Source organism: Ictidomys tridecemlineatus, chromosome 15 (assembly GCF_052094955.1).
Source record: "Ictidomys tridecemlineatus isolate mIctTri1 chromosome 15, mIctTri1.hap1, whole genome shotgun sequence".
Classification (NCBI taxonomy): Eukaryota; Metazoa; Chordata; class Mammalia; order Rodentia; family Sciuridae; genus Ictidomys; species Ictidomys tridecemlineatus.
In genome coordinates this window covers 58,020,895-58,043,963 of record NC_135491.1, presented here as the reverse complement: position 1 = coordinate 58,043,963, position 23,069 = coordinate 58,020,895, and the positions used below count along the sequence as shown (strand labels likewise).

The following is a 23,069-nucleotide window of genomic DNA, read 5'->3' as shown; positions in this document are numbered from 1 at the left end:
GCGTTGTCCTCGGCCCTGTGTGTGGTGCCCACGCGTGTCTGTAGGTCTCCCGTGGGAACGTGTGGGTCACGGTGGCCTCAGCTCCTGGCCCCAGTGTCCCTGTCTGCAGGACGGGGTAAGAAGAGCGCCTCCCTCACCCGGAGGCAAGAGGCCGCGCTGCTGCCCCCGGGTGTGGGGCGCCGGCCCTGGTGGGCAGTGTGCCCCAGTCTCCTGGCTTTCGGCCCTGAGCGAAGTGCTGGTCTGGACTGTGTCTCCCAAAGAGTCGTGTCCTTGTCCCAGCTCGGCTGTGAGGGGACCTTACTTGGAGCTGGGGTCGTGACAGGCCTCACGGAGGTGACTGTGCCATACCCGCTGCCCCAGGCCCGAGGCCCCGTGAGCAGGCGCCTGCTGAGCCGCTGCTGGGAGGAGAGCCGCTGCACACGGCTGCAAGGGACGCACAGGGTGGCCTCGGCCAGGTGCGGCCGACGGGCAGGACATCCCGACAGCCCACCACCCTGCCCCAGTGCGCAGCCCCACGCTGCAGGCAAGGACACCGAGGGCCAGGCAAGGCCCTCGTTCCAGGTCACACAGGACGTGGGCAGCCCAGTGGCCACCCAGCGCCCTGCCTGTTGTCAGCCAAGGGAGGCGGGTGTCCAGGCGAGGCCACGGGGCGCTCACGTGATGGCCTGGTGGGCAGGGAAGGGCCCAGGCGAATCGGACACCCTGAGACACCACTGCACGAGGGCCGCCTGCCCCCGCTGGCTGGGCAACAGCACAGGAGAGGGACATTTGTTTCGGGCGCCTGAGTGGGACAGCCGCCCTGGCCCTACCCCTCCTGGGGCTCGAGCGGCATCTCCCTGCCCGCACGGAGGGCAGCGCGGCCCTGGCTCCCGCCACCATGCCCCTTCCCCGCAGCTCCACCTCTAGCCTCGGCGTGACAAGGCTGCCCGAGCCTGCTGGCCGGTCCCCTGACCAGCAGCCGCCCATCTGCAGACGCAGCAGCTCCCACCCCTGACCCCAGTGTCCGTCCCTCTCTCTGGCACAGTAACCCCGCCCCCATCTCAGCTCCTCTCTGGAAGCTTCTGCACGGTATTTACGGCCCTGCTCTCGGGGAGCCTCCCGGCCTCAGCGTCCCCTGGCGCTCGGTGTCAGCGGTGTGCTCAGGCGGCACAGACCTGTTGTGACCACCCCTGCCCGCCCCTCACTCTCCCGGCTGACGGCACCCGGGAAGACGGATGGCTCTGGGAATACCGCTGGCTGCAAAGTGGGGACCTTTCACCTCCGGGAAACAGGGTCAAGTCACTGTCACCGTCGGCTCGGCCCAGGGGAGAGGAAGAGGGAGACCCGTGCCCCGGGCCATGCCCCTCCCCCACGAGCATCTGTCCGTACTCCACACCCAGATCCACCTCCACAGCCATGATCCCTCCTGGGGCCTCTCAGTGAGCCTCAGGCAGGTGCCATCGGGGCTCCTGACGAACAAACGAGGAGTCAGAGGTACAAGGACATGGGACAGATTATGCCTGGTCTCCCAGTTTGGGGTCCTCTCTGGAGCATGGGGGCAGGCCGCGCCTCCTCCCCTCCGCCAGCCTCCGGGAGGCCTTGCTCAGGCCTGGCTCTGCCCGCGGCCTAGTTCCGAAGCACACTCCCGGGGACCGGCCAGTGGCCCTGAGCAGCCAGTGGAGCCTGGGGCCGGAGCCGCACAGGGCTGACCTCATGGGCAGGGCCCCCAAACTGGCTCCCACAGGCTCAGGGGCTTCAGGGACCCACCCTGGGTTTGGGGGGAGCTGGCCACGGCCATCTGCCTCCCCTCCCTCCCTGCCCCTCCCCAGAGGACCAGGGAACACTAGCGTCACCGCGGCATAAATAATGCAATGCTGGAAACGGTCCCCAGATCACCGCCTGACCCAGAAACTCCTGCTGGGCCCACGTGGGCAGCAAGTGGACAGGCCGAGGGCGGGCGCCACGTGGGGCAAGGGCTGGGCCACCACCGCTCCACTGGTGGCACCTTGAGCAGGGGCCAGGCTCCCCAGAGGAGGGTCAGGCTTGCCGAGCTATTACGTCTTCCAGAGTCAAGTGCACTGGGAGCAAGTGTCCCCAAAGTCACGTCCCCCAGAACCCAGTATGGGACCTCATCTGGGAGTGGGGTCCTTGAGAGGGGGGAGACTCAGATGAGGTCATGTTCTTTCTTATGGGGGTACTGGGGATTGAACTCGGGACACTCCACCACTGAGCCGCTCCCCAGCGCTATTGGCACTTTATTTAGAGACGGGCCTCACTGAGTCGCTGAGCACCTCGCCTCTGCTGAGGCTGGCCTTGAACTCGCCGTCCTCCTGCCTCGGCCTCCTGAGCCGCTGGGATGACAGGCATGGGCCACTGCGCCTGGCTGAGGTCATGTTCTTAGAGTAGGTGGACCCCAAGTGACCGGTGCCCTTTGAAGGAGACGTGAAGATGTGAAGGAAGCTTCCGGAAGTCAGGGGCAGGGATGGCAGTGATGAGGTCACGAGCCAAGGGACCCCGGGGGGCCCCAGGACTGAGAAGCAGGAGGACCCCCAGCCCTGGAGCCCTCAGTGGGAAGTGGACTCCCAACACCTCGATCCAGGGCTTCTGGCCTCCAGAGTGGAGGGGAGACATTCTTTTGTGGTCTTCGGCCCCCTCCCGGCCCCTGGACAGCTTGTCGGGGACCCCTAGAGACGGCACGGCACCTGGGACCCCCAGTCAGTGTGCTGGGGAGGAGACACGGGAGACCCCCAGCCCAGCTGTCCTCTGCCCTGCCCCCACGTCCCTCCTGATGTCACAGTCGGGTGATCACATGTATTTACTGTCACCCCCCAACACACACAGAGCGTGCGCCCCTCTGGGGCGGAGCACCCACACGGCCTGCTGTGTGCCCAGCTCCAGGCACATGGCGGGTGCTCAGCAGGTACCTCTAGAATGGGCGCTCGTCATGGGGACCCAGCACGGTGCCATCTCAGAAAGGAAGACAGGCCCAGAGCCACACGTCGTCCCTGCCTCCTGAGCTGTTCTGGACGTTGAATGGGGCGGAGGCCGAGGCTCTGGATAAGAGGCTGGCGCCCAGCAGGCACCAGGTAAGGATGCGCTGGGTCACTTCTGGGACAGACAACTGCCATGTGGTGAGGGCAGAGGCTGAGCTGGGGGACTTGGTGGGGATGAGGCCCCAGGGTGGGGGCGCTCGCCTCTGACCTGAGGCGGGAGACGGCAAAGGGAGGCCAGACGGGCCGGGGCGGCTCACGGCAGAGCGCTGCCGAGCACTCGAGGCCCGGGTTCCGTCAGGAACAAAACCCACAACAGAAAACCAGGGCCGGAGCCGGGGTCGCAGGAGCCACGCGGGCTGACCTGGGCTGACCTGGGCTGACCTGGGCTCCTGGCCAGCGGCCGCCCCGACAGAACCTGCCCTCGTTTATTTATAGATCAAACACACCTGCCCTCAAGGTGCCCGTGCCCCAGCCAGAGAGCCATCTGACAGCAGGAAAAGCAGGTCCAGCCGGGCTCTGGCCACGCCTGACTGGCGCCAGCTGCGTCCAGGGTAGGTGTGGCCAGTGGCCAGCTTCCCAGGCCCAGGTCCTTAGCCCCTAACTTGGAGGTGCTAAGGTGAGCAGAAAGGGGTCCCCGGGCCTTGGAGTGCTCATGGCAGTGCCAGGACCCATGTGGGCACAACAGGGTGGCAGGAAGCAGCTTCCGTCCACACGGGCCAAGCCACATGGTGTCAGCACAGGCCCGGCCACCAGCCACTCCTAAGTGACCCCACTCTCGGCCCCTGCTCAGCGCACAGTGGGCTCCAGGCTGCCCACGCGGCCACTGCACTGCCCGTTCCCAGGCAGGAGCTGGCCTAGCGCCTGCTCACCAGCCCAGGACCAGCTGTGCCCCTGCACCCAGGCCACTGCCCAGGCCTCCTGCTTTCACATCCACGGGCCCGGTCCAGAGCGGCTGGGCTCTGCTGGGCCTCTGCTGTGGGCTGGCCCCCTGGCGCCTTCGACCCTCACTCAGCGCCACCTCTGCACCAGGGCTCTCCCAGGACCCGTCTCCTAACCCTGCAAGTACCCTCCTGCCGGCCCCGGTCTCCAGTCCCCCTTCCCCGGCTGCACCCGGTGTCCTGCCTGTCCCGAGGGGGAGCCCACGTCCCCCACAGCCAGCAGGCGCTCACCAAACACCAGGCGAAGGGACACAGAAGTCCTGCTCCCCTTGCTGCCCAAGGCCCCAGCAGGGAGGGTATGGGGAGCTGGGCAGTGAGCAGGGCCCGTGGGCTCTGCCCGGCTGCACCCGTCACCAGCAGGAACCACTGGAGAGGACTTGAGGTCCACAGGAGGCCAGGAGAGACCGGCTGCCCTGAGGCAGGTCGGGTGCAGAGTCCAGCCCTGCAGCGGGGAGGCGCCTGCGGTGGCTGATGACCGTGCCCCTCCAGCAGACGGGGCCAGCATCAATCTGACCACACACACACACGCGCTAATCAGCTGTGGCCGTGGCACCCAGCTCAATTCAAATTGATTTACGGAGGCTGGGAATGGATACAAATGTGATTAAAGGCCTTTTATTTTACATAGGTTCTCCGTAAAATGATCTAAGGCAATGGCCCTGCAGGCCCGGCACCATCCCTGCCCACAGCACAGCCTCTGCTGATGGACACGGAGCTCTGAGCCAGGGTGGTGGCAGGGACGCGCCCTGCCCCGCCCAGGATCCCCACTGGGGAGGCAGCATGAGGCCTAGGAGCGTTTGTCACTGTGGTGACAGCCTGAGGGGCTCTTCCACCTGCCAGCCCCACCTGAGCCCTGCCCAGGGCCACCCTCTGAACCTGGCCTGGTGGGCCGGCAGGGATGGGCGTCTCTGCAGACAGCCCGCCCCCCACCCCGAGGCTCCCTCCCCACACGGGAGACCAAGGCCCAGGGTGTGCGCCAGGTGGCACAGTCAGGCAGCCCCGTCTGGGTGCAGAGCCGAGCCTCCTGGTCCTGGGCCACCTGCCCTGGGCGAGCGCTTCGAGGCTGCTGCTGATCTGCAGCACTGTCCCCATCAGTGACCACAACGCAGGCCCCGGGAGGGAATCTGCAGCTCACGGGAGACTCGGCCACGGGCACTAAGGCAGCACCAGCCTACAGCCCCCACGGCGCCCCTACATTTCCAGGGCCACCACGGCAAACAAGGGCCAGTGGGCAGGGCAGGGGGACAACAGAGACCCTGCAGGCCAGGTCTGAAGGCCAGAAGACGGAAGCCAGGTGTGGGCAGTGCCATGTCCCCCGGGAGGCCCAGGAGGTCCTCTGGCCCATTTCACGCTTCACAGGGCCCGCAGGTGTGTCTCCGTCCCCTCAGACCCAGGCCCACCCTGCGCCAGGGTGACCGCAGCTGGATACGTTGGCAAAGGCCTGTTTCTAAACAAAGTGACAAGTGCAGCTTCCGGTAGGTGTGAAATTTAGGGGGACACTCCTCACCCAGGATAAAGAGGCCTGAGCCACGGCCCTGGGGACCTGCCTGTGCAGGTCTGTGCTCTTTACAGGAGGCGGCGCTGCTTAGGAACTTAGCTTATGGGGACGTGGGGCCGCACGCCTGGGTCCGCTGCAGGCCACGCTCCCTGGAGAGGTGACGTGGGGGCTTCTGCAGCCTGTCCCCTGCGATGCCCAGACAGATGCTGCTGAACATGGCCACTTGGTTCCCGGGCAGGCACCTTCCATGGCAGGACGAGTCTGCAGTGACCCCCAGGCATGAGAGCCACCCAGGCACCAAGATCAGTGACAGCCCGGCTGGAAAGCCCAAGAGGCAGGGCCTGGGCTGGTGGGAGGCAGAGCGCTGCCCGGCGGGGGCTGTGCTTCTGGGGAGACCACTGGCCACTGGTCACCGGCTGGCATTCTAAGTCCAAAGGGTATCTAGCTCACATCAAGGAAGGCCAAAAATTCCATTCCCTAGTCACCTGGGTCCCCGTGGCTGGTGACGAGCACCCGCCAGGGCAGATGCAGGGCCCTCTCTGTCCCCACCCACGAGTTCCCCTCTGCGACGCTGTGGGCCTGCTTTTCCTTGTGAACTTTGTACCATGGAAAATAAATCAATGAGAACCCACAGGCACCCGAGGCTGCCGGCCTCCCGCACACGCTTCCCCCTGGGGGCTGCTGGAGGGGGTCTCCCACTCACCTCTCCTCCCCTCCCTGACCAGCCCCAACTGGGCTCCAAGAGGTCACCTGCCTCCAGTCCCCTTCCCTGGGCCGAGCAGCCCTTACTTAATTCTCTGGTCTCCTTGAACTGCACTTGGGTACCCCAGACCCTCCTCCAGGGTCTTCCACACTCTGACCTGTTGCCTGCCTAGAAAACTCCTAAGCATCCCTCAAAACCCAAGTCCAACTTCACGGTGTCTGGAAGCCTGCTGTCACAGCACTAGGCTCCTAGTGCATCCGCCCACCCTCCTATCCCCCGCTGTGAGCCGCTTTGTAACCAAAAAGTCACTTAAGTCCTGGGGTCTGCACACAAGGCAGGGGGACAAGCCAGAGCCCTCCCCCAGCTAGACCCTGCGATTTGATTCCTAGAGCTGAGCGTGCCCAAGCCCTCAGGCCTCAGGGCACAGTGGCTGCACCAGTAGCAAAGGGCTAAAAACGGGGCCAGGTCCCCTCCTCCCTGCACACCGTGGGCATGCGTGGAAGCACACAGTAGGCGCTCAGTAAGTGCAGAGGCAGAGGAGCTGAGCTCAGGGGAGGTGAAAGGCCCTGTGGGACAACGAGGTGGGCAGGAGGACAAGGCCCGGGAAGGTGGTGGATGGCCGTGTCCCCTCCTCCGCCCTCCAGCCACGGGGGGTGCCAGGTCACACCAACTCCTCCGCAAGGTCACAGTGACCCTGGTCTCTTGACTCATGAGCCACTCGTGGCCATTCCCCAGCTGCCCGTGATTGTCTGCTGGGAGCCCCACAGTCGCCTCCTGGTGTTTGTGGCCACGGCTCTGCAGAAAGCCAAGGTGACACGGGAGGACAGGGCTTGAGGGCAAAGTGACAGGTCCTTTCTGAGGGCCCTCGGCAGGGCCAGAAACCGGGGGGGGGGGGCAGCTGGCTCCAGAGGGTAAGTCACCTAAGGTCACGCGGGGTCTGCCACGGCCCCTCCCCTGCCTGCCCAAGGCCACCGTCCCCAGGGAGCAGTGACCTGAAGGTCCCTATCCTTCCCACACCTGGCCCTGAGCCGGTCCCCCTTCTGTCCTGGGGCCTTCCGGCTGCACCGGGAGCCGAGGCCAGCCTACAGGGACAGCGGGGCCAGCCCTGCTCTGCCCGCACCCAGCGCGGCGCCTTGGCAGCCCAGGGAGAGCGGGAGGCGTGTCCAGGCTGCCGGGACCCCACCGGGACCCCACTGGGACAGCACGCGTCCAGCAGGCCAGCCGCCCAGGCACGAGCGATGGCCCAGCCAGCCTCCTCGGGAACCTCCCCGTGAGGTCCTGAAACGCAGCTGTGTGGGGTGGCACCAGGTGTGGGCGCCAGGGGCCGTCACTCTGGCTCGGCAGGGACCCTTCCCAGGGTGAGGAGGGGGCTGCGGGAGGTGGGGTGGCCCTCACTCGCCGCTGCTCTTGTGCTGCCCCTTGTCTCTTCCCAAGTGGACAAACTGCCCATCCATCTGCCAGGGCAGGGGCAGCATCCGGGCCCTTCCCAGTCTCCTGCCCACGCCCCTCCCACGTGGCAGATGGCGTGTCCTGGGTGCCCACATGGAGCAGAAACCCAATAGCAATCAAGGTGCCGGCCTCACGTTAAAGAGGGCACAGGGCTGGGCACAAGCCCCCGGGAGAAGACTCAGGAGACCCTGACCTTGCCCTCGCCCTGGGGCAACGCTCAGCAGCCGAACCCGTCCCCCTCGCAGACCAGGAGGCAGAGGCCCGACGGCCACCCACGGCCAGGACGGCTCCTAAAACAGCTCGTGGGCAGCGGGCAGCCAGGCAGGGAAGAGTGGGACAGCCGGGGAGGGCACCAGCGGGCACCTCTGGACGTGGGCCCCAGGGAGGAGCCCGGCCTGGGGCAGGGGAGGGGTGGGGCTGGCCGGCGGGAAGGGACCCACGAAAGCCCAGGACTCCACACCTGGGCCAGGTGCAGCAGCCACGGAGCCGCAGGCGGCGGGCAGAGAGGCAGAGCCACGGCTGCGAGAACCTGGGATTCCAGATGGAGGAGGGCGCCTCCCACCTCCCAGCGCCACCCCTGCCCTGGCCATGTCCCTCCAGGGCCACCCGGCATGGTGGACAGCATGACCCCCGTGACGCTGGGGACGTGGGGAGGACTCGGGGTGTGTGTGAACCGAGTGCAGAGCAGCGTGCAGGGTGCGAGGGTGAGTGTGAGCCTGGGGGTGTGATGTGAGTGTGCAGGGGGCGGGGTGCAGAGGCTGCGACCTGGGGGCCTCCGGAGGCTGTGAGCAGCACCGGGGACCCACTACGGGGACGGCTGGGCAGGGGCTGGGGCGGGAAGGGCTGTCCCCAGGAGGGTGGCAGCGGCTCCCCAGGAGCAGGCGGCCCAATTACAGGAACAATTACGGGCACACCGACGCACAGCCGGAGCCGGGCGCCCGCCTCGCAGAGACAAGCGCCCGGCGGGCTGTGCGCAGCTTTAATCCGGGAGGCTCTGAGTGTTAATGGCGCAAGCCGGCTCATTAGCTGCAATCCATCTGTCCTTAATGCGGCGGTGGCGGGGCCTGCGGGATGAAGGATGCCCTCCCAGGAGCGGCGGTGGGCGGGCGGGCAGTCGCCGCGGGCACAGCCTGAGGAGGGGCCCACTCCCTCCTTCCCTGCTCAGAAAGAGGAGATCAAGACAGGGGTGCGGTGGGGAGGGGAAGCAGCTCTCACCTCCCGGGCAACAGCCACTGACAGAAGGCTGGGCTGGCCCTGGCTCAGCCTGCTGTGTGACTGGGACAAGCTGCTCTCCCTCTCTGGGCCTCTGAAGCCTTCTGGGAAAGGCAGGAATGAGGTCTCCAGCGCGTGGGAAGGGGCCGCAGCCTGGCTGACTCTCCACCTCCCGGGGACGTCTCAGGTGGCTTCCTGTCAGCCTCCTGCCTTTCCTTATCTGTGGTGTGGACTGGCCCTCCCACCCCATGTGGATGGGGGTGACCTGGGGAGCGGGGCCAGTATGTCCCCAGGGCCTGGCCTAGGACGGAGGCTGAGGAGAGCAGGCTGAGGACTGGGCAGGCGGAGGCCACCTGTCCGGGCGGTGAGAGCGGCACCCCATCCTGCTGTCACCCCAGGAACCAAAGGCCCTGACCTGGGAGCCTGCGGGAGGAGGTGGCGAGAGCCGGCAGGGCGGCCAGGGTCCCCTGGGTGGGCAGCTCAGTTGGAGGCGGCTCCAGGTGGCTTGGGAGGCTCCTGAGCCTCTGTTTCCCCCTGTCACCACACGGAGCTGCCAGCCCTCCCCCTGGGCTTGGGGACACAGCTGACCTGCGGGGGCCGACTCCCCTTGGCAGGGCCCCAGGCCCCTGTGGTCTGGGCCACATCTGCACCCTCACCATCTACCTGCCTGCACACTGGCTGCCTGTTTTGTCTCTGGAGGGACGACGACATCAACTGATTCTCTAGCCAGTGACCAGGGCGGGTGGCTCTGTGGCTGGACGCCCCCCGCACCTCCCTCCTCAGCTGGATGCCCAGCGCTGCCGAAATACAACATGTTAATTCTAAAAACCCGTGTGTGCCTGGAAGAAACCTGCCAACCACCCGCAGAAGTGGAAATTGGGTCCCAGCCCCAATGCTACTGTCCCCAGGGGACGGCAGTGTGCGGGATGGACACCTGGCCGAGGGCCCCCCAGCGCTGCCCCAGCTGGAGGGCCTTAACAACAGGCTCTGCTGAGGGACAGCCTCCTGCTCAGCACAAAGGCCCCACAAGCTGCACAAAACCACAGGCTCGGGAGGCCCCTCTGCAGAGCCTCCGGCCTTCCGGGGCGAGGCCCAACAACCCTGAAGGGCCTTTGGGAGTGACCTCCTGCAGGCCACAGCACCGGCCCACCCAGCCCAGAACGCACCTGCTCCAGCCACTGCACCTACGCCAGCCCCAGCCAGGCCCTTTCACCTCCCAGCCTCAGTTTCCCCATCTGAAACCTGGGCGCACACCCTGACCTGGAGGTCTGAGGGGTCCTGGCAGCACGGAGCAGTGCCCACCATGAGAGAAGGCCCAGAGGCCGGGAGGACAGCGGCGGAGGGTGCAGGCGGAGGGCTGCCGTCTCCGACATTCTTCAATTATTCAAGCAACAATCGCACCCTTATTTACAGTCTAGTCTTGCATCCGCCGCACCCGGCAGCGAGCGCCAGGGCCTGCTGGTGATCCACGCGGGGAGCGCTCCTTCTCGCAAAGTCAATTAATTAAGCAAACACTTTGCCAGCAAGTTCTCAGGTGTGCAGCCGGGAGGCCCCTGGTCTCGGCCCGCCGCCTCGGAGACACTCGATCCACAGGATAGCGGCCGGCGGCCTGCGTCAGCTGGTGAGGGGCAGGGGCCAGATAGGCCCACGGGTGGGGAAACCGAGGAGTCTCCCAGGCCGCCACCCCACCCTTGTCCCCGCTCCCCGGACCGTTCCTGTCCAAGCGTCACAGAGGCCCTGCCAAGCGACAGAGGGGTGGCTGAGCAGGTCTTGGGGTGCAAGGGAAGTCGGGGGTCAAGTCCAGGCCGCCTGCCGTCCTCTCCCGGGCTGAGCCCTTTCCAGCCCCTGTGTGGCCGCCGTCCAGCGGTACAGGCCCCTCTCTCCCTGGCAGGACTCAGCACCCAGAGGGAGTATGGCCCAGGGCAGGTTCCGGCCACCACTGGGGCCAGTAACCTCTGCCGGGCAGCAGCAACAACCTGCCTGAGGCCCCCGGGCCTATTCAGCTCCTGGAGCCCTGCGTGAGCAGGATGAGGAGGAGGACCGTTGGCCAGAGCAGGTCTGCCACGGGCGAGGACAGGACTCCAGAGACTAAAGGACTCAGGCAAGGCCAGGAGGGCGTGGTCAGGGAAGGACTCTAGGTACGGGGCCCGGGCCTTAAGAAGGGCCAGGCTGGCCCTCAGAGGCAGCTGTGCACAGTGGACTTCAATTCCTTGGCCAGGTCCCTTAGACTTCAACTGCCCTTTTCTGCTCCTTCCCGTCTCGAAAACTCCTGCCTGCTGGCCAAGCTACTCAGGAGGCCGAGGCAGGAGGATTCCAAGTTCCAGGTCAGCCGGGTGACTCAGCAAGGCCCTGCCTCAAAGCAAAAATAAATCCCCAAAGGTCTAGGAATGCAGGTCAGTCACAGGGCATCCCTGGGTACAATCCAGAACCCCCCACACCCCTATTCACCCCTCGGAGCCTTCTCAAGCGTTGCACCTTTCTGCCCCCACAAGTTCCTGGGTCTGAAACCAGCCTCTCCCGTCAGGAAACCCACACTAGTAAGCACGCATTTATCTCAGCCAACTTTTCAAAAAGGTGGCGAGCCACCTCACAGACAAGGATGCGGAGGCACCTGGTGGTGGGGCTGCTCTGCGGTCAAGGCCGGGGCCTGGATCTGGAGCTGGCCAACTGGCTCTGTCCACATCAGCCTGGGGGAGGAGCTCGGGAGAGGAGGGAGGTTTGGCCGGGTCAGGGACAGCTGGGAGGGAGCAGGCAGGTCACAAAATAACACTGAAACCGGAGCAAGGCAGGGAGGTCCCGGGGGGGTGGCAGAGACCTGCAGCTCCACAGGCCCCGCCCCTGGGGGACCCACCAGGGCTCAGCTGCTCCCAGAGAAGATGATTCCAGAATGGTCGGCAGGGCCCCGCCCTCAAGCCAAAACTTCCAGGGGGTGCTGGGGTGCCGAGCAGAGAGCTCAGGTGGGTCCCCACTCTTCCCAGGGACGCGTGGGCATTGCCGACAGGAAGAGGCTCCCACAAACGAGCCCCACTGAGGCCCAGGCCCGCAGCCTGGTAAATAGCCCCCTTGGTGATCCCAGGCTGCAGGGCTGGACCCACAGGCTCCTGCACACCTGCTGGCCCCGCCCCCGCCTGGCCCTGGGGGCTGGTGACGGGCAGCTCCTCAGGGAGCCTCCAAGGCAGATTCAAGCTTTGGCCAGAGCAGAGGCCTGTCCACACGGGGCCTCCCTGCGGGGCCTGGGGATCTGAAGGGGCCAGGGCAGTGGAGGGGTCCATTAATCCATCGGCCAGTGTCACTGTCCCTGGGCCACATCAGCGGTGCCAGGGAGGACAAGGGGTCATCTGACTGACAAGGAGATAGACTGGACGCGTCTGCAGAAGAGGCTGGCTGGCCATCAGGTCTAGCCGGCTGAGGGCTGAGGGCTGGGCACGCAAAGCACCTGCCCTTTGGGATGGGCACAGGGACTGGGGCAAGTGCTGCCCTGGCCCCCGGGGCCCTGGAGGCTGGGCTTCAGGCCCTGGGCGGTGGAGGGCAGGGAGGGCACAGCGGGCACTGCCTCCCGCCTGGGCCAGGCGGCAGCACCAGCCCTCAGGTTAGTCTCGGGAAATGCAGCGAGAGAGAAATGGAGTGTGACTCCTGCCCTGACCGGCACCGCCCTGCTGGTGTCTGCCCGGCCCAGGGTCCCCACCGCCTCCCTCCCTGCACCTCCAGCTGTTCCCCTGGACTCCAGGAACAGCAGCTGCCCACGTGGCAAGATGGGGAGGAGGAGGGGAGGGGGCCAGAGGATCAGAGGCCCAGGGGGCCAGCTGACAGGGCGGAGGCGCGGCTTTCCCCTGGGCTAGTGGGAATCTCAAACGCACCTCCTTCCCCGCTTCCCTGCTGGCCCCGGCCTGGACCTGGGCAGTAGCCAACTCACTGGTCTCCCCACTCCTGCCCAGCCCCCTGTTCCGGCCTCCACATGGCAGCAGGGGCTCCTCAGCTCGGAACCTCGTGGTCCAGCCCGACCCCACAGGGCCATGCCAGCGAGCTCCTCCTGCCCCGGCTCTCCGGGACCTTCTGGAACACAGCGGCCAGGCTGCCCTGTCTCGGCGGTGTCTGCCAGCAGCCCCCTCCCCACAGCCCAACAGCTCTGGAAGTCATCACTCAGAGCCCCCTGCTGGCCCCATCACGGGCTGAAGGGTGCCCCTCAGAGGCTTGTCCCCCTCCTCCCAAGCCTGCAGACGCGACCTCATTTGGAAAAGTGCATCTGAGGTGAAGGGTCCTGCCAGAGGTCCTGCTGGTCACCCGGGTGAGCCCTGCGTCCCAGGCCGCGGACCCCACACACCCAGAGCCCTGGACATGGGTCACCCCTTCCCGTCCACCCTGGCCTGCAAACACCCCTCACGGGCAGACAGCGCCACACTCCCCGTGACTTCTGCTGTCACGGCTTACGGCCTGGAACCACCCAGGCCCGGAAGGCAGCCATGTGCCTCTGCACCTTGACTTTGGACTCTAGCGCTGGCACTGACCTTCCTCGGCCCCAGGAGGCCGCACCGACCTCCACGGCACCTCTGCCTCCTTCCCCGGAGGCTTCGTCTCCCCAGGTTCTCCAGTGAAGGCCAAGCCGGGAAGACAGGTGGACGTGGCCTTGGGGGCACCTGGGAGAGCCTGACCCTATGTAGAGGCAGCAGGACTTCCGAGGACTTGGTGGCATTTGGCTGGGCAGTGGCCCTGCTGCACACCAGCCTTGAAAAGAAGGGAAATTTCCAGAAATTCTTCTGCCAAGGACAGAGGAGCTGTCCCCTGGAGCCAGGCCTCACCAGGCCCCAAGGTGGCCCGAAGCCACAGGATGGGTCCCCAAGCAGGTGCCATTGCAAGGACCCGAGTCATTGCTTTGGCTTTGGCGCACGTCTGACCCAGAGGGCGTGCCGCAGGGAGGCTGACCGGGTCCTGCCCAGGCGTCCACGAAAGGCCCTTGGCCATGGCCCAGCTGGCAGGGTCTCCCGCCTGGTGACAGGTGAGGGAGGCTGAGCAGTTCTGGGCCTGGCGTGGGGTATCCACCGGTGCCAGGGGTCCGGGGGGCCATGTTCAGCGGCTCCCCAGCAGGTGGGCCCGGGTGGACCCCTGAGCCACTCGCTCCTTTTCCATGGGCCCCCCCCACAGTGTTGCTGGCCAGACCTGGGCCTGCTGCCCCATGAAGCCGACTCTGGAGAGGTGACCTCGCTGGCATTAGTGACGACGGGAGCTGTTGGTGCCGTTAGGGGTCGGGCAGGGCTCGAGGGGCGACAGGGGAATGGAGACCAGTGTGAAGGGAGGGCCCTGTGCGCAAATCTCCTCACCCAACAGCCTGCTCCCCAGCACCCGCTTCTTCCCGGCGTCGAGCTCGGCACCCAGGGGCAGACAGGGTCCCGCCCAGGACAGCGGGGACACTGCCACCGCCCCCACGCGGGTCAGGCTCTTGCTGAGGGCACGTGCACCTGTCTGTCCAGAACCTGGGAGCGGCAGCCCTAGGGAGGGAGGCAGAGGTGCAGAGGTTGGCGCTGAGCTCACGACCGCAGCTGGGGCCGACGGAGAGCAGCGTGCTCACGGCCTGGGGGCCAGGGCTCCAGGAGGGGAGACCACCCTCCTCCCGGGCCCTAGGGGTTCCTGGTGCGGGGGTCCCACGGCTACAGCTGCTGTGCTCCCGTCCTGCCTGTCCTCGGGGGCTCTGAACGCCTGTCACTGTGGTGACACCTGTGTGGCCTCATCCTGACTTCCCCTGCCCAGGCCTGCATGGGCAAGGCCTGGCGCTCAGGTGCCTGGACCCCAGATGCTGGCGCTGTGGGGGAGGGACTCCTGCCCAGCGCCCACCCTCCACCAGGCGGTCGCAGCGGAAGATCCCGTGGGCCAGGGAGGGTGGCAGCGAGCAGGGTGGGCCACCAGGGTGTGGGGAGCTTGCGGGCAGGGACTCGGCACGGAGACCGAGACCCACGGAGGCCCTGGAGGAGGAGGCCTGGTGAGGCCTGCAGCCTCCAGGAGCTGGCAGAGGAGGGACCGGCCTCTCTGGGGTCTGGCCCTGCACCACTCGGATTTGGGGCTTCCGTCCTGCTGCGCTGCAAAGAACGCGCTCTCCCCGCGGAAGCCGCGGGTTTGGGTTACTTTGTCACAGCAGCCACAGGAACTTGCCTCAGCTGCCCGTTCGTCCTGCCCTAAGTACCCGGGGAAGGAGCTTAACGGGAGAAAGGCTCATTTTGAGTTGAGAGTTTGAGGTCACGGCCTGCGACCCCGCTGCCTTGGGCCGGGGGAGCTCCTCAGGCTGCGCAGAGACAGGTGGGAAGCAGGGAGCGGGGACGGGACGGCCCCCTTCCAGTAGGTCAGGCCCTGCCCAGTGAGCCACTTCTTCTAACTGGCCCCACCCCCTACAGCCACCAGCTCCCAAGAATGCCACCAAATACGGACTGGGCTCAATCCATCAAGGGCTAAGAGAGCCCAGGGCCAGCAGAGGGCACAGGCAGGCCCTCCGACGGGCCACGGAGCTGCCCACGAGGGCACGCAGGCTGGCAGCAGGACTCACTAAGGTGGCAGAGTCCTGTGACCCAGTCACTGCCCAGGCCCCGCCTCGGGACACTGCTGCACTGGGGACCAGGCTTCAGCCCAGGAGCCGGTGGGAGGTTTCAGATCCCACCCTGACAGACTCACACACCTACCTGGGGCCCGTTCTCAGCTGGGGCCATTTTGCACCCCCCCCCCCAGGAGACACCTGCCAATGTCCAGAGGCAGTTCTGATGTCACAGCTGGGAAATGCTACTGGCATCCAATGGCAGAGACCAGAGATGCTGCTGGACGTCCTAAATGCACAGGACGGTCCTCGTGACAAGGAAGATGGTTTTGGGTCTTGTTTTTTGGTGCTGGGGACTGAACCCAGGAGTGCTCTACCACTGAGCCACGTCCTCAGCCCTTTTTATTTTTTATTTTGAGACAGGGTCTCACTAAGCTGCTGAGACTGGCCTCCACTCTGCCATCCTCCTGCCTCAACCACCGGAGTAGCTGGGATCACAGTGCGGCCACCATGCCCAGCGTGAGGAGGAGGGTCTGGCTCCACGGTGCTGGGACACATTAAGGAATTACACTGGAGACCCCCCATCAGGGCCCAGCGCCGGGTCCGGCCTTGAGTGGACAGGTAACGACGTGGGGTGAACAATGAACCCAAGAGCCCGTCACACAGCATGATGCCGCCACGGCCGCTGCCCTGCAGGGTGGCAGGCGGAGGCTGCTCCTACCAGGTGCTGGGTGCCCACAGCTGGGACAAGGTGGCCTTTGGCCCTGGAGGAGGCACGAGAGCTGGGGTGCTGAGGACCGGCCCCTCTCTCCGTCGCTGGGTGTCACCAGACGTCGCCTACAGGTGACGGAGCCGAGCTAGAGAGCCCAGGGCGGGCAGCGGGCACAGGCAGGCCCTCCGACGGGCCACGGAGCTGCCCACGAGGGCATGCCGCCTGGCAGCAGGATCCCCGCGGCCGCCCCTCCTCACAGCCCCGGCTCCGCGGGCTGTGCCTGCCAGATGGCAGCTCGGCGTGTCAGGAGATCACCGCTATTAAAGATTCACTGGGTCTTACTTTATCTTTTTTTTTCCTGAGGTTCCATTTGGCTCTCTGCTCCCTCCCTCCTAAGGACACTAGCAAGCTGCCACATCACACCACCAAGTGTCCTTGATTAAAAGGAACCCTGACTGGGTCACCAGGGTCTCACTGGGGTGCTGGGCGGGGAGGTGCAGGGCCTCCCAGGGGGCACCGCACTTCCTGCCAGCCCACAGGTCCCTGGGGAGGCAGTGCCACTTGGCCACCTGCATGGGACCCCAGCCGTGTCATATGCGGGCACCGCTGTGGCGGGCCGAGGGCTCTAGGTCAAACTGTGGGGGTGGGGCACGGACACCTCGCAGCAGCCCGGGCCCCGGGGGCCACAGGGCACAGGGCATGGAGGTCGGGGTGACAGCCTGGCGCCATGGGACAGGTCAGAGCCTCAGGGCGAGCCTCAGGGGCCAGCTGCCCTGCAGTGGCCAGGCCCTGCAGACCCAACCTCCCGCTGGCCTCAGTTCCACTGCAGCACACAGTCACAGAGGGTCATGTGACACTGCTGGCCCATAGGACTGTGACTCTGAAGGAGTGACCGGCTCCACAGGCTGAGGAAGGCTGAGGAAGGCTGACCGCCCACCGGCCCCGGGCCCTTGCAAATTGGTCCAAGATGCAGCTGTGCCCATGCCCCAGGGCCCCACAGGTGGGCAAGGCCACCGCTGGGCTGGCTCAAGCTGCCGCCCTCTAGCAGGGGCGGGAGGGGCTAAGGGCTGGACACATGCCCTGGCCCTCTCCACCGGCCTGCGGCCCCAGGGAGTCCTGTCCACAGGCAGGTGGCCACCCAGACGGCTGCTGGCCGGGAGCAGGGCTCGGGCGCGGGGCTCGGGCGCGCATCACAGTTGGCAGAGTCTCCCTCCAGCCGCAGGAGCCGGTTCCTCCACGGGCGGGTGGCAGGTTGCAGCCCCCAAAGCCAGGTCCGCACTCTCAGTGCCCAGAGTCCCCAGGGGGACGTTAGATGGTATTTTATATCATGACATATTTAAAAAATACGTAAGGATAGAAGCTGAAGCAGTGCCCAGGGTCGGCAAGTGACCACAAGGTCGCTTAAGACCTCTTCCATCTCTGCAGCGCTGGGGACTGACCGGGTCCTCACGGCCTGGCAAGGCTCTCCTGCCCGGCCGCAGCCCAGGCCTTTCTACTTCGAGGCCAGGTCTCACTAAGTCGCCCAGACTGGCCTGGAGCCCCTGGTCCCCCTGCGCAGGCCTCGCTGGGCCGGGTCCCCAGCGCCACTCTGGCAATAGCAGGAGCTCCCTCAGGCCCTGGGGCTGGACAGGGAGCGCAGGCCAGCCCCCTGGGAGCTCTGGGACAGCTGCTCCCTGCCGCCCAGCATCTGGCCACACCCTGCTCGCCTCCCTGCTCCATTGTCACATGGCCTCCTCCTCTGTGTCTGTCTCCTCCTCTTTTGTCCCTTACAAGGGCGTCTGTCATTGGATTTGGGGCCCATCCTAATGCAGGACGATTTCCTCTCAAGAACTAATTACATCTGCAAAGGCCTTGTATGCAAATTAGGTCACACTCTGAGGTTCCTGGGGAAGTCTGGGTGGCACTGCTCAGCTCGGTGCAGATGGCCTGCATGTCACCGTGTGCTGCACCAGTGTCACCCCCTGTTCTCTGAGGCTCATGAACGTGGACGCTGGCTGTGGAGACGGAGAGTGTCAACCCGTGTTCTGACTGTGCCATGGCAGGTGGGGGTGGCCTCCCCTCACGGCTCCCCAAGGTGGGGCTGGAGGATCCCCCACAGGCTCAGAGGGGCCCCCCTGGGGTGGGAGACCGAGGCCCCAGGAGGGAATGTCTGAGCCACAGTTCCGAGTCCCCCTGGTGCAGGGACCCCATGGGTAAGGCGCCCACCGTGGGGACCGCTGTCAGGGCTCTGAGGGGCTGCTGGCCCTTGGGAGGTGGCCAGGGGTCACTCCAGAAACACAGCAAGGGCAGGTGGGGGGTCCTGACAGGACCCAACCCCAGGTCCCTGCTCAGGGCAGAGGGGTGGCCCAGCGCCACAGCCCGCTAAGCCCCCCGCCCACACACCAGTCCGCGGACCAGCCGCCCAGAACTGGGCCTCCCAAACACACCTCGGGCCGCATCCCCTCCTCCGTCCAGAGGTGGCCCTTCGGTCCCTTCCCTGGAACCTGGGCCTGCCGCAAAGTGGGAGAGGCTGTGACACAACCTCTGCTGGTCTCTCGGGATCCTCCTGCTGAGAGCCTTCGCCCCGGAGATGTCCAGCTGAGAACCCGGGGGGCAGCCAGGGGTCCAGCCCCCACCGCAGCCCAGAGCCAAGAATCTACAAGGGGACCCACGGGTGCCCGTCCCGCTGCCTGAGCACCCCAAGAGGGAACCGCCAGCTGCACCCCCACACCTGGGCAACAGGACGCGCTGTTCTCAACCCGTGTGGGGTCATCAGAAACAGACGGACCCAGCCACATCCCATCTTCATTCTGTTTGTTTTGAGGCTGAAGCTGGACCAGAACTTGCCACCCTCCTGCCTCCACCTCCCGAGTGGCTGGGTGACAGGCAGGCACCACCCCCCCACCAGCAGGTGCTGACATTCCTGCGTCATAGATGAGGAGACTGAGGCACAGAGATGTTAAAGTCTTACCCGAGGACACACAGCCGGTGAGGCAGGTCCAGGACGTGAACCCCAGCTGCCTGGATCCAGACCCGTGCTCCCGCTCCCTGAGTGGAGGGGACCCCGGTGCCCACACTGACTGATCAAGGCCAGTGCTGAGACGGGGACCTGACAACACATGCGCCACTCAGTACTGTTTTTCTCTTGGAGTTGTAGACGGGCACAAGGCCTTCATTTTACTTCTCTTTGTGCGGTGCTGAGGATGGAACCCAGGGCCTCACACACGCCAGGCAGGCGCTCTGCCCCTGAGCCCAGCCCAGCCCTCAGTCCCACTTCTTGCAAAGCCTCTTCCTTCCTGTTGGAGGGTCTCTGGAGGCGTTTTTCCTTATAAATCTGGAAGTGGTTTTTATGACTTATTTACTGGGAAACAAAAGCAGAAACTAGAAACTCCATCTTTATCACTGCTCCCGAGCCTCTGTTACCTGGGCACCTGCAGAGCTTACAGATGCCATCCCACCACTAGAGCTGCCAAGCCCCCAAGCCCCATGAGGACACGGAAGCTCACGGGCACGGCCTGGCCTGGCCCGAGCCTGGTGGCTAACAGCAAGGGGCAGCGGGGCCCAGATAGCCCTGACAGCTCTCTGAGGGTTCCCGAGGCCTCCTGCTTTGGGGAGGTGAGCCGGCCGTGCCTGTGCGTCAGCCCCTCATCTCAACAGTGAGAGCTCCTGCTGGCTGAAGCCTGGCCCCTACTGAACAGGTCAGCTGCAGGCAGAGGGCCACCTTGACCAGCTCTGGGGGTGAACCATCTCAGTTCTTCCAGCAGCTGACCATGTGAGCTGCCCAAAGGGCCCCGTGCTCACACTCCCGCAGCGGGCCGCCGTCATGGAGCTGGGAACCCGCCCTCCCGGCCCCAGGAAAGGCCTGCTGGCCATAGATCCTCCACCCGGGGGACTTGGACCCCAGAGCACGCAGACGGGCTGTGAGCGTGATTCTGACCATCACCACGGCTCGGAGCCTGCTGAGTACCAAGGAATGGAACCCCACAGCCCATGCACCTGACAAGCCTCATGGGGCACCTACTGCACACTCGGTTGCTCAGGAGATTCTGAGAGGAAAACAGAAAGGACCTTCCCTTGGGGAAGTGCACAGGCTCCTTCGAGAGCAGCCCCACAGGCGGGAGGACAGAGAGGCAGGAGGGAAGACCTGCCTGGGTCAGGGGGGCCTGGAGGGCTTCCCAGAGGGGCGGCTTTCAGGCCAGGCCTGGAGGGGTGGAGTGCGTGGGGCAAGGGTGGGGGTCTCTAGGAAAACAGAGCAACTGACGGGGGTCTTTATTCCTGGAGGGCAAGACAGCACCCCATGCCACAATGGGAGAATGTGGTGCAGAGAAGCCAGATCACTAGGGTGTCACCATGTGGCTCGTCCCTGTCACATTGCATGCTTCCCTCACCCCTACTGCACCAAGCAGCCGGGACGGCCAGGCAGGGCAGGCACAGGTGAGACCCAGTGGGCTACAGAGCTGGGGGCTTCTCACCTGCTGCTCTGTCCTGTGGCCATGAGGGGCCTCCTACATGTTGGGTGGTAGAGTGAGCCCACCTTCCAGAGCTGAAGCAAGAGGTGCCCAGTGGCCATGCCCTGGGGCTCTGTGCACTTCCTACTCTCCCTCTGCAGCTCTCTGGCTGTGCACCCTGAGCTGTGAGGTGTCCTCGGTTTCTGCACCTGCAAACACAGGGCGCAGAGCCTGTGCCCAGGAGCAACTGCAGGTAGAGGACGTGCCTGTGTGCAGACCCTGACCCTGGCCACCCAGCACTTCCCAGCAGGGCCTCTGAAGCACATGCTCTTCCCTGCCTGCTAGCTGGGCTTCGGAAACAAAGCAAGGGACAGCCAGCTCCGCACCTGGACTGGGGAGTTGGGTGGCCGAGGGGAAGCAACAGAATTAACAGCCACACACCGCCAGCCAGGCTCGCGGTCTGCCTGGCAGATGGTGGCACACACCTGAGCAGACCCAGGCTCTGAGCGCTCGGTGAGACGCTCCGTGAGCAGGCACTCACACAGCCAGCCTCGCCAGCCTCTGGGGCTGCCAAGGCCGCCTCCACCAGCCAGGCACCAGGGAAGGACGATCAGAGGGAGCCAGGCGGGGGAGGCAAGGATCAAACGCTGAAATAAGAGGGGCGTTTCCAGGTTCACTGCCTCAAAGGGAAAGGCGTCCTGCGTCTGGGCTGCGCCCCACTCTGGCCCCAGGGGAGCACTGGCAGCCGCCTAAGCCGGCATCTGATGGATGGGATTTGTTTTAAGCTCTTTCTACCCGAGGACTCTAAGCGGGGACTGTGCCTGACCTCTCCAAACGACACCCGCCCCCCACCAGTCCTCAAAAGGCAAAGAGCTTTAAAAGCCGCAGTTCAAACATGCATTGAGGTGCACCGCCAGCCACCAGGGAGGCCAGGCAGGGCAGGTGGGTGGGCTGGGGGCTGGGGGGCCACCCCCTGGCCCCACTCCGGCCCACCTGGAAGAAGACCAGCAGGTGAGGCACCTGGAGGTCAGGACTCTGGCCTTTCATGGGAGGAGCTGACCTGAGGTCATCCTGCCCCTAAGCCACCCTGCAGGGACCATCCTTGCCTGCCCCACCAGTCCCTTCCTCCCCTGGTCTAGTAGCACTGCCACAGGGGGCTTCAGAGAGCTGCTAACCTCTGAGGCCTGCTGCAGGACCCATGCCAGGAGGAGGTTCTCCCACCCAGGGACCTGGGACAGGCCCCAGGTCCTGGGGCAGCCAGGGTGGAGCACACCTTATGCCACAGACCCACCCAGGTTCCCACCCACTCAGGTGAGAGGGAAGCCCCCCCCCCCCCCCCCCCCCCCCCCCCGCGTGCATTTTGCCTCCTGGACTCAATCCCCTGGTTGCCCAGCACAGGGGCCCTGCCAGGGCTGACCCCCCCACCTGGGGCTGCTCAGCAGCCAGGATAATGCAGCGCCTTGGACAGCAGCCAGACCGGTGCAAGCCGGCCACCCGCCCTGCACACAATCTGGAGGTGACTCTCCACCATTCTTGCCGGGGCCTAGACGTGCCACTGGGGCGGCCAGACCGCGGGCAGATGGAGCTTCTCCACTTAAAAATAAATCGATGGCTGCTTTTCTGAGTTGACAGGATGAGGAGGCTCGATTGGTGGCGCGCTGAAGAACACGTGCCTGGCCTGAAGGACGGCGACCGGGCGGGTGGGGGCCGGGCGGGTGAGCGCGGGGTCAGGCCCGGCGGGGAGGGCGGCGCGACCCGGAAAGTGCCACGGGGCCCTCCCCTCTCCCTCCGCGGCGGGCGCCGGGCACTTACTGAGATCCTGGAGCAGGGACGACCAGGTCTTCATGCCGAGCATGCTGCGCCGCCCCGCCCGGGCCGCGGGACGGGGGACTCTAGAGGGGGCTTCCGGGCATAGCCCGCGCGGCACCGTGGGAATCACCGCTCGGCGGGGGCGTCCGAGCTGTCACGCCCCTCCCACCCGTTCGCGGCGGGAGCTGGGAACCCGGGAGGGGCCAGGGGACCCGAGGGGGGTCACGGGACGGCCGAGGGTGTCCCCGGGGGCCCAGAGGCCGCGGGCTGTGGAACCCCGGGAGTCTTCGGGGGTCACGGAGCAGCCGGGTGTCCCTGCGCCCCGCCCGCCTGCTGCGCGGAGCCGGGGAGGGGCCGGGCCGGGGGCGCCGCCGCCTCGCACGCCGCCCGCGCCCCGCGCCCGCCGCTTCACGCCCCAGCGGCCGAGGCTGCGCCGCCGCCTCGCAGCGACCATTTCATTCCCTCCCCGCTCGGCGGGGGCGGCGCGCTCCTCCCCCCGCCGCCCGCCCGCGCTCCCGGGCAGCCCCGCTGCCTGCACTTGATAGCGCGCTTGTCAAGACTGCTGAGTTGTCCCTGACCTCTCCCCCGCCGCTGCTAATTAAGGCTCCGCCGTGACAGTTCAAGTGCCGAGCATCAAGTTTGCAGAACCAAAGCCTCTAATTGGGGCCGCTTTTCATTTCTCCATCCCAGGGGCTGGGGCTCCCCAGACCTGGGCACTGGCGCATTTTTCTTTTGTATTTTCCATCAGGGAGGAGAAGGCGGGGGACAGGCGCCAGGAGAGGAGGGCGGGCAAGCAACCAAAGGCTGAGGGTGGAGGGGATCCTGGAGTGGAGGG

The 23,069-nt window shown here is 65.8% G+C and overlaps 1 protein-coding gene and 1 long non-coding RNA gene across 6 annotated transcripts in view; one reads left to right on the top strand and one right to left on the bottom strand.

The window, feature by feature from the left end:
* Gse1 (Gse1 coiled-coil protein) overlaps positions 1–23,069 on the bottom strand; it is a 282,134-nt gene that overhangs the window by 119,822 nt on the left and 139,243 nt on the right. The window contains exon 1 of one of the 5 annotated variants that reach the window (XM_021733372.3): positions 22,238–22,514. The exons of the other annotated variants lie outside the window; for them this stretch is intronic. Within the exon in view, the coding sequence (XP_021589047.2) occupies positions 22,238–22,280 (43 nt within the window). The 5' untranslated portion in view covers positions 22,281–22,514. Of the gene's footprint in view, positions 1–22,237; positions 22,515–23,069 lie in introns of those variants that run through there. 5 annotated transcript variants of the gene reach the window in all.
* On the top strand, positions 11,912–16,339 carry LOC144370942 (uncharacterized). The gene is made up of 2 exons (XR_013431071.1): positions 11,912–13,765; positions 15,710–16,339. It is a non-coding gene; the product is annotated as an uncharacterized LOC144370942 (long non-coding RNA).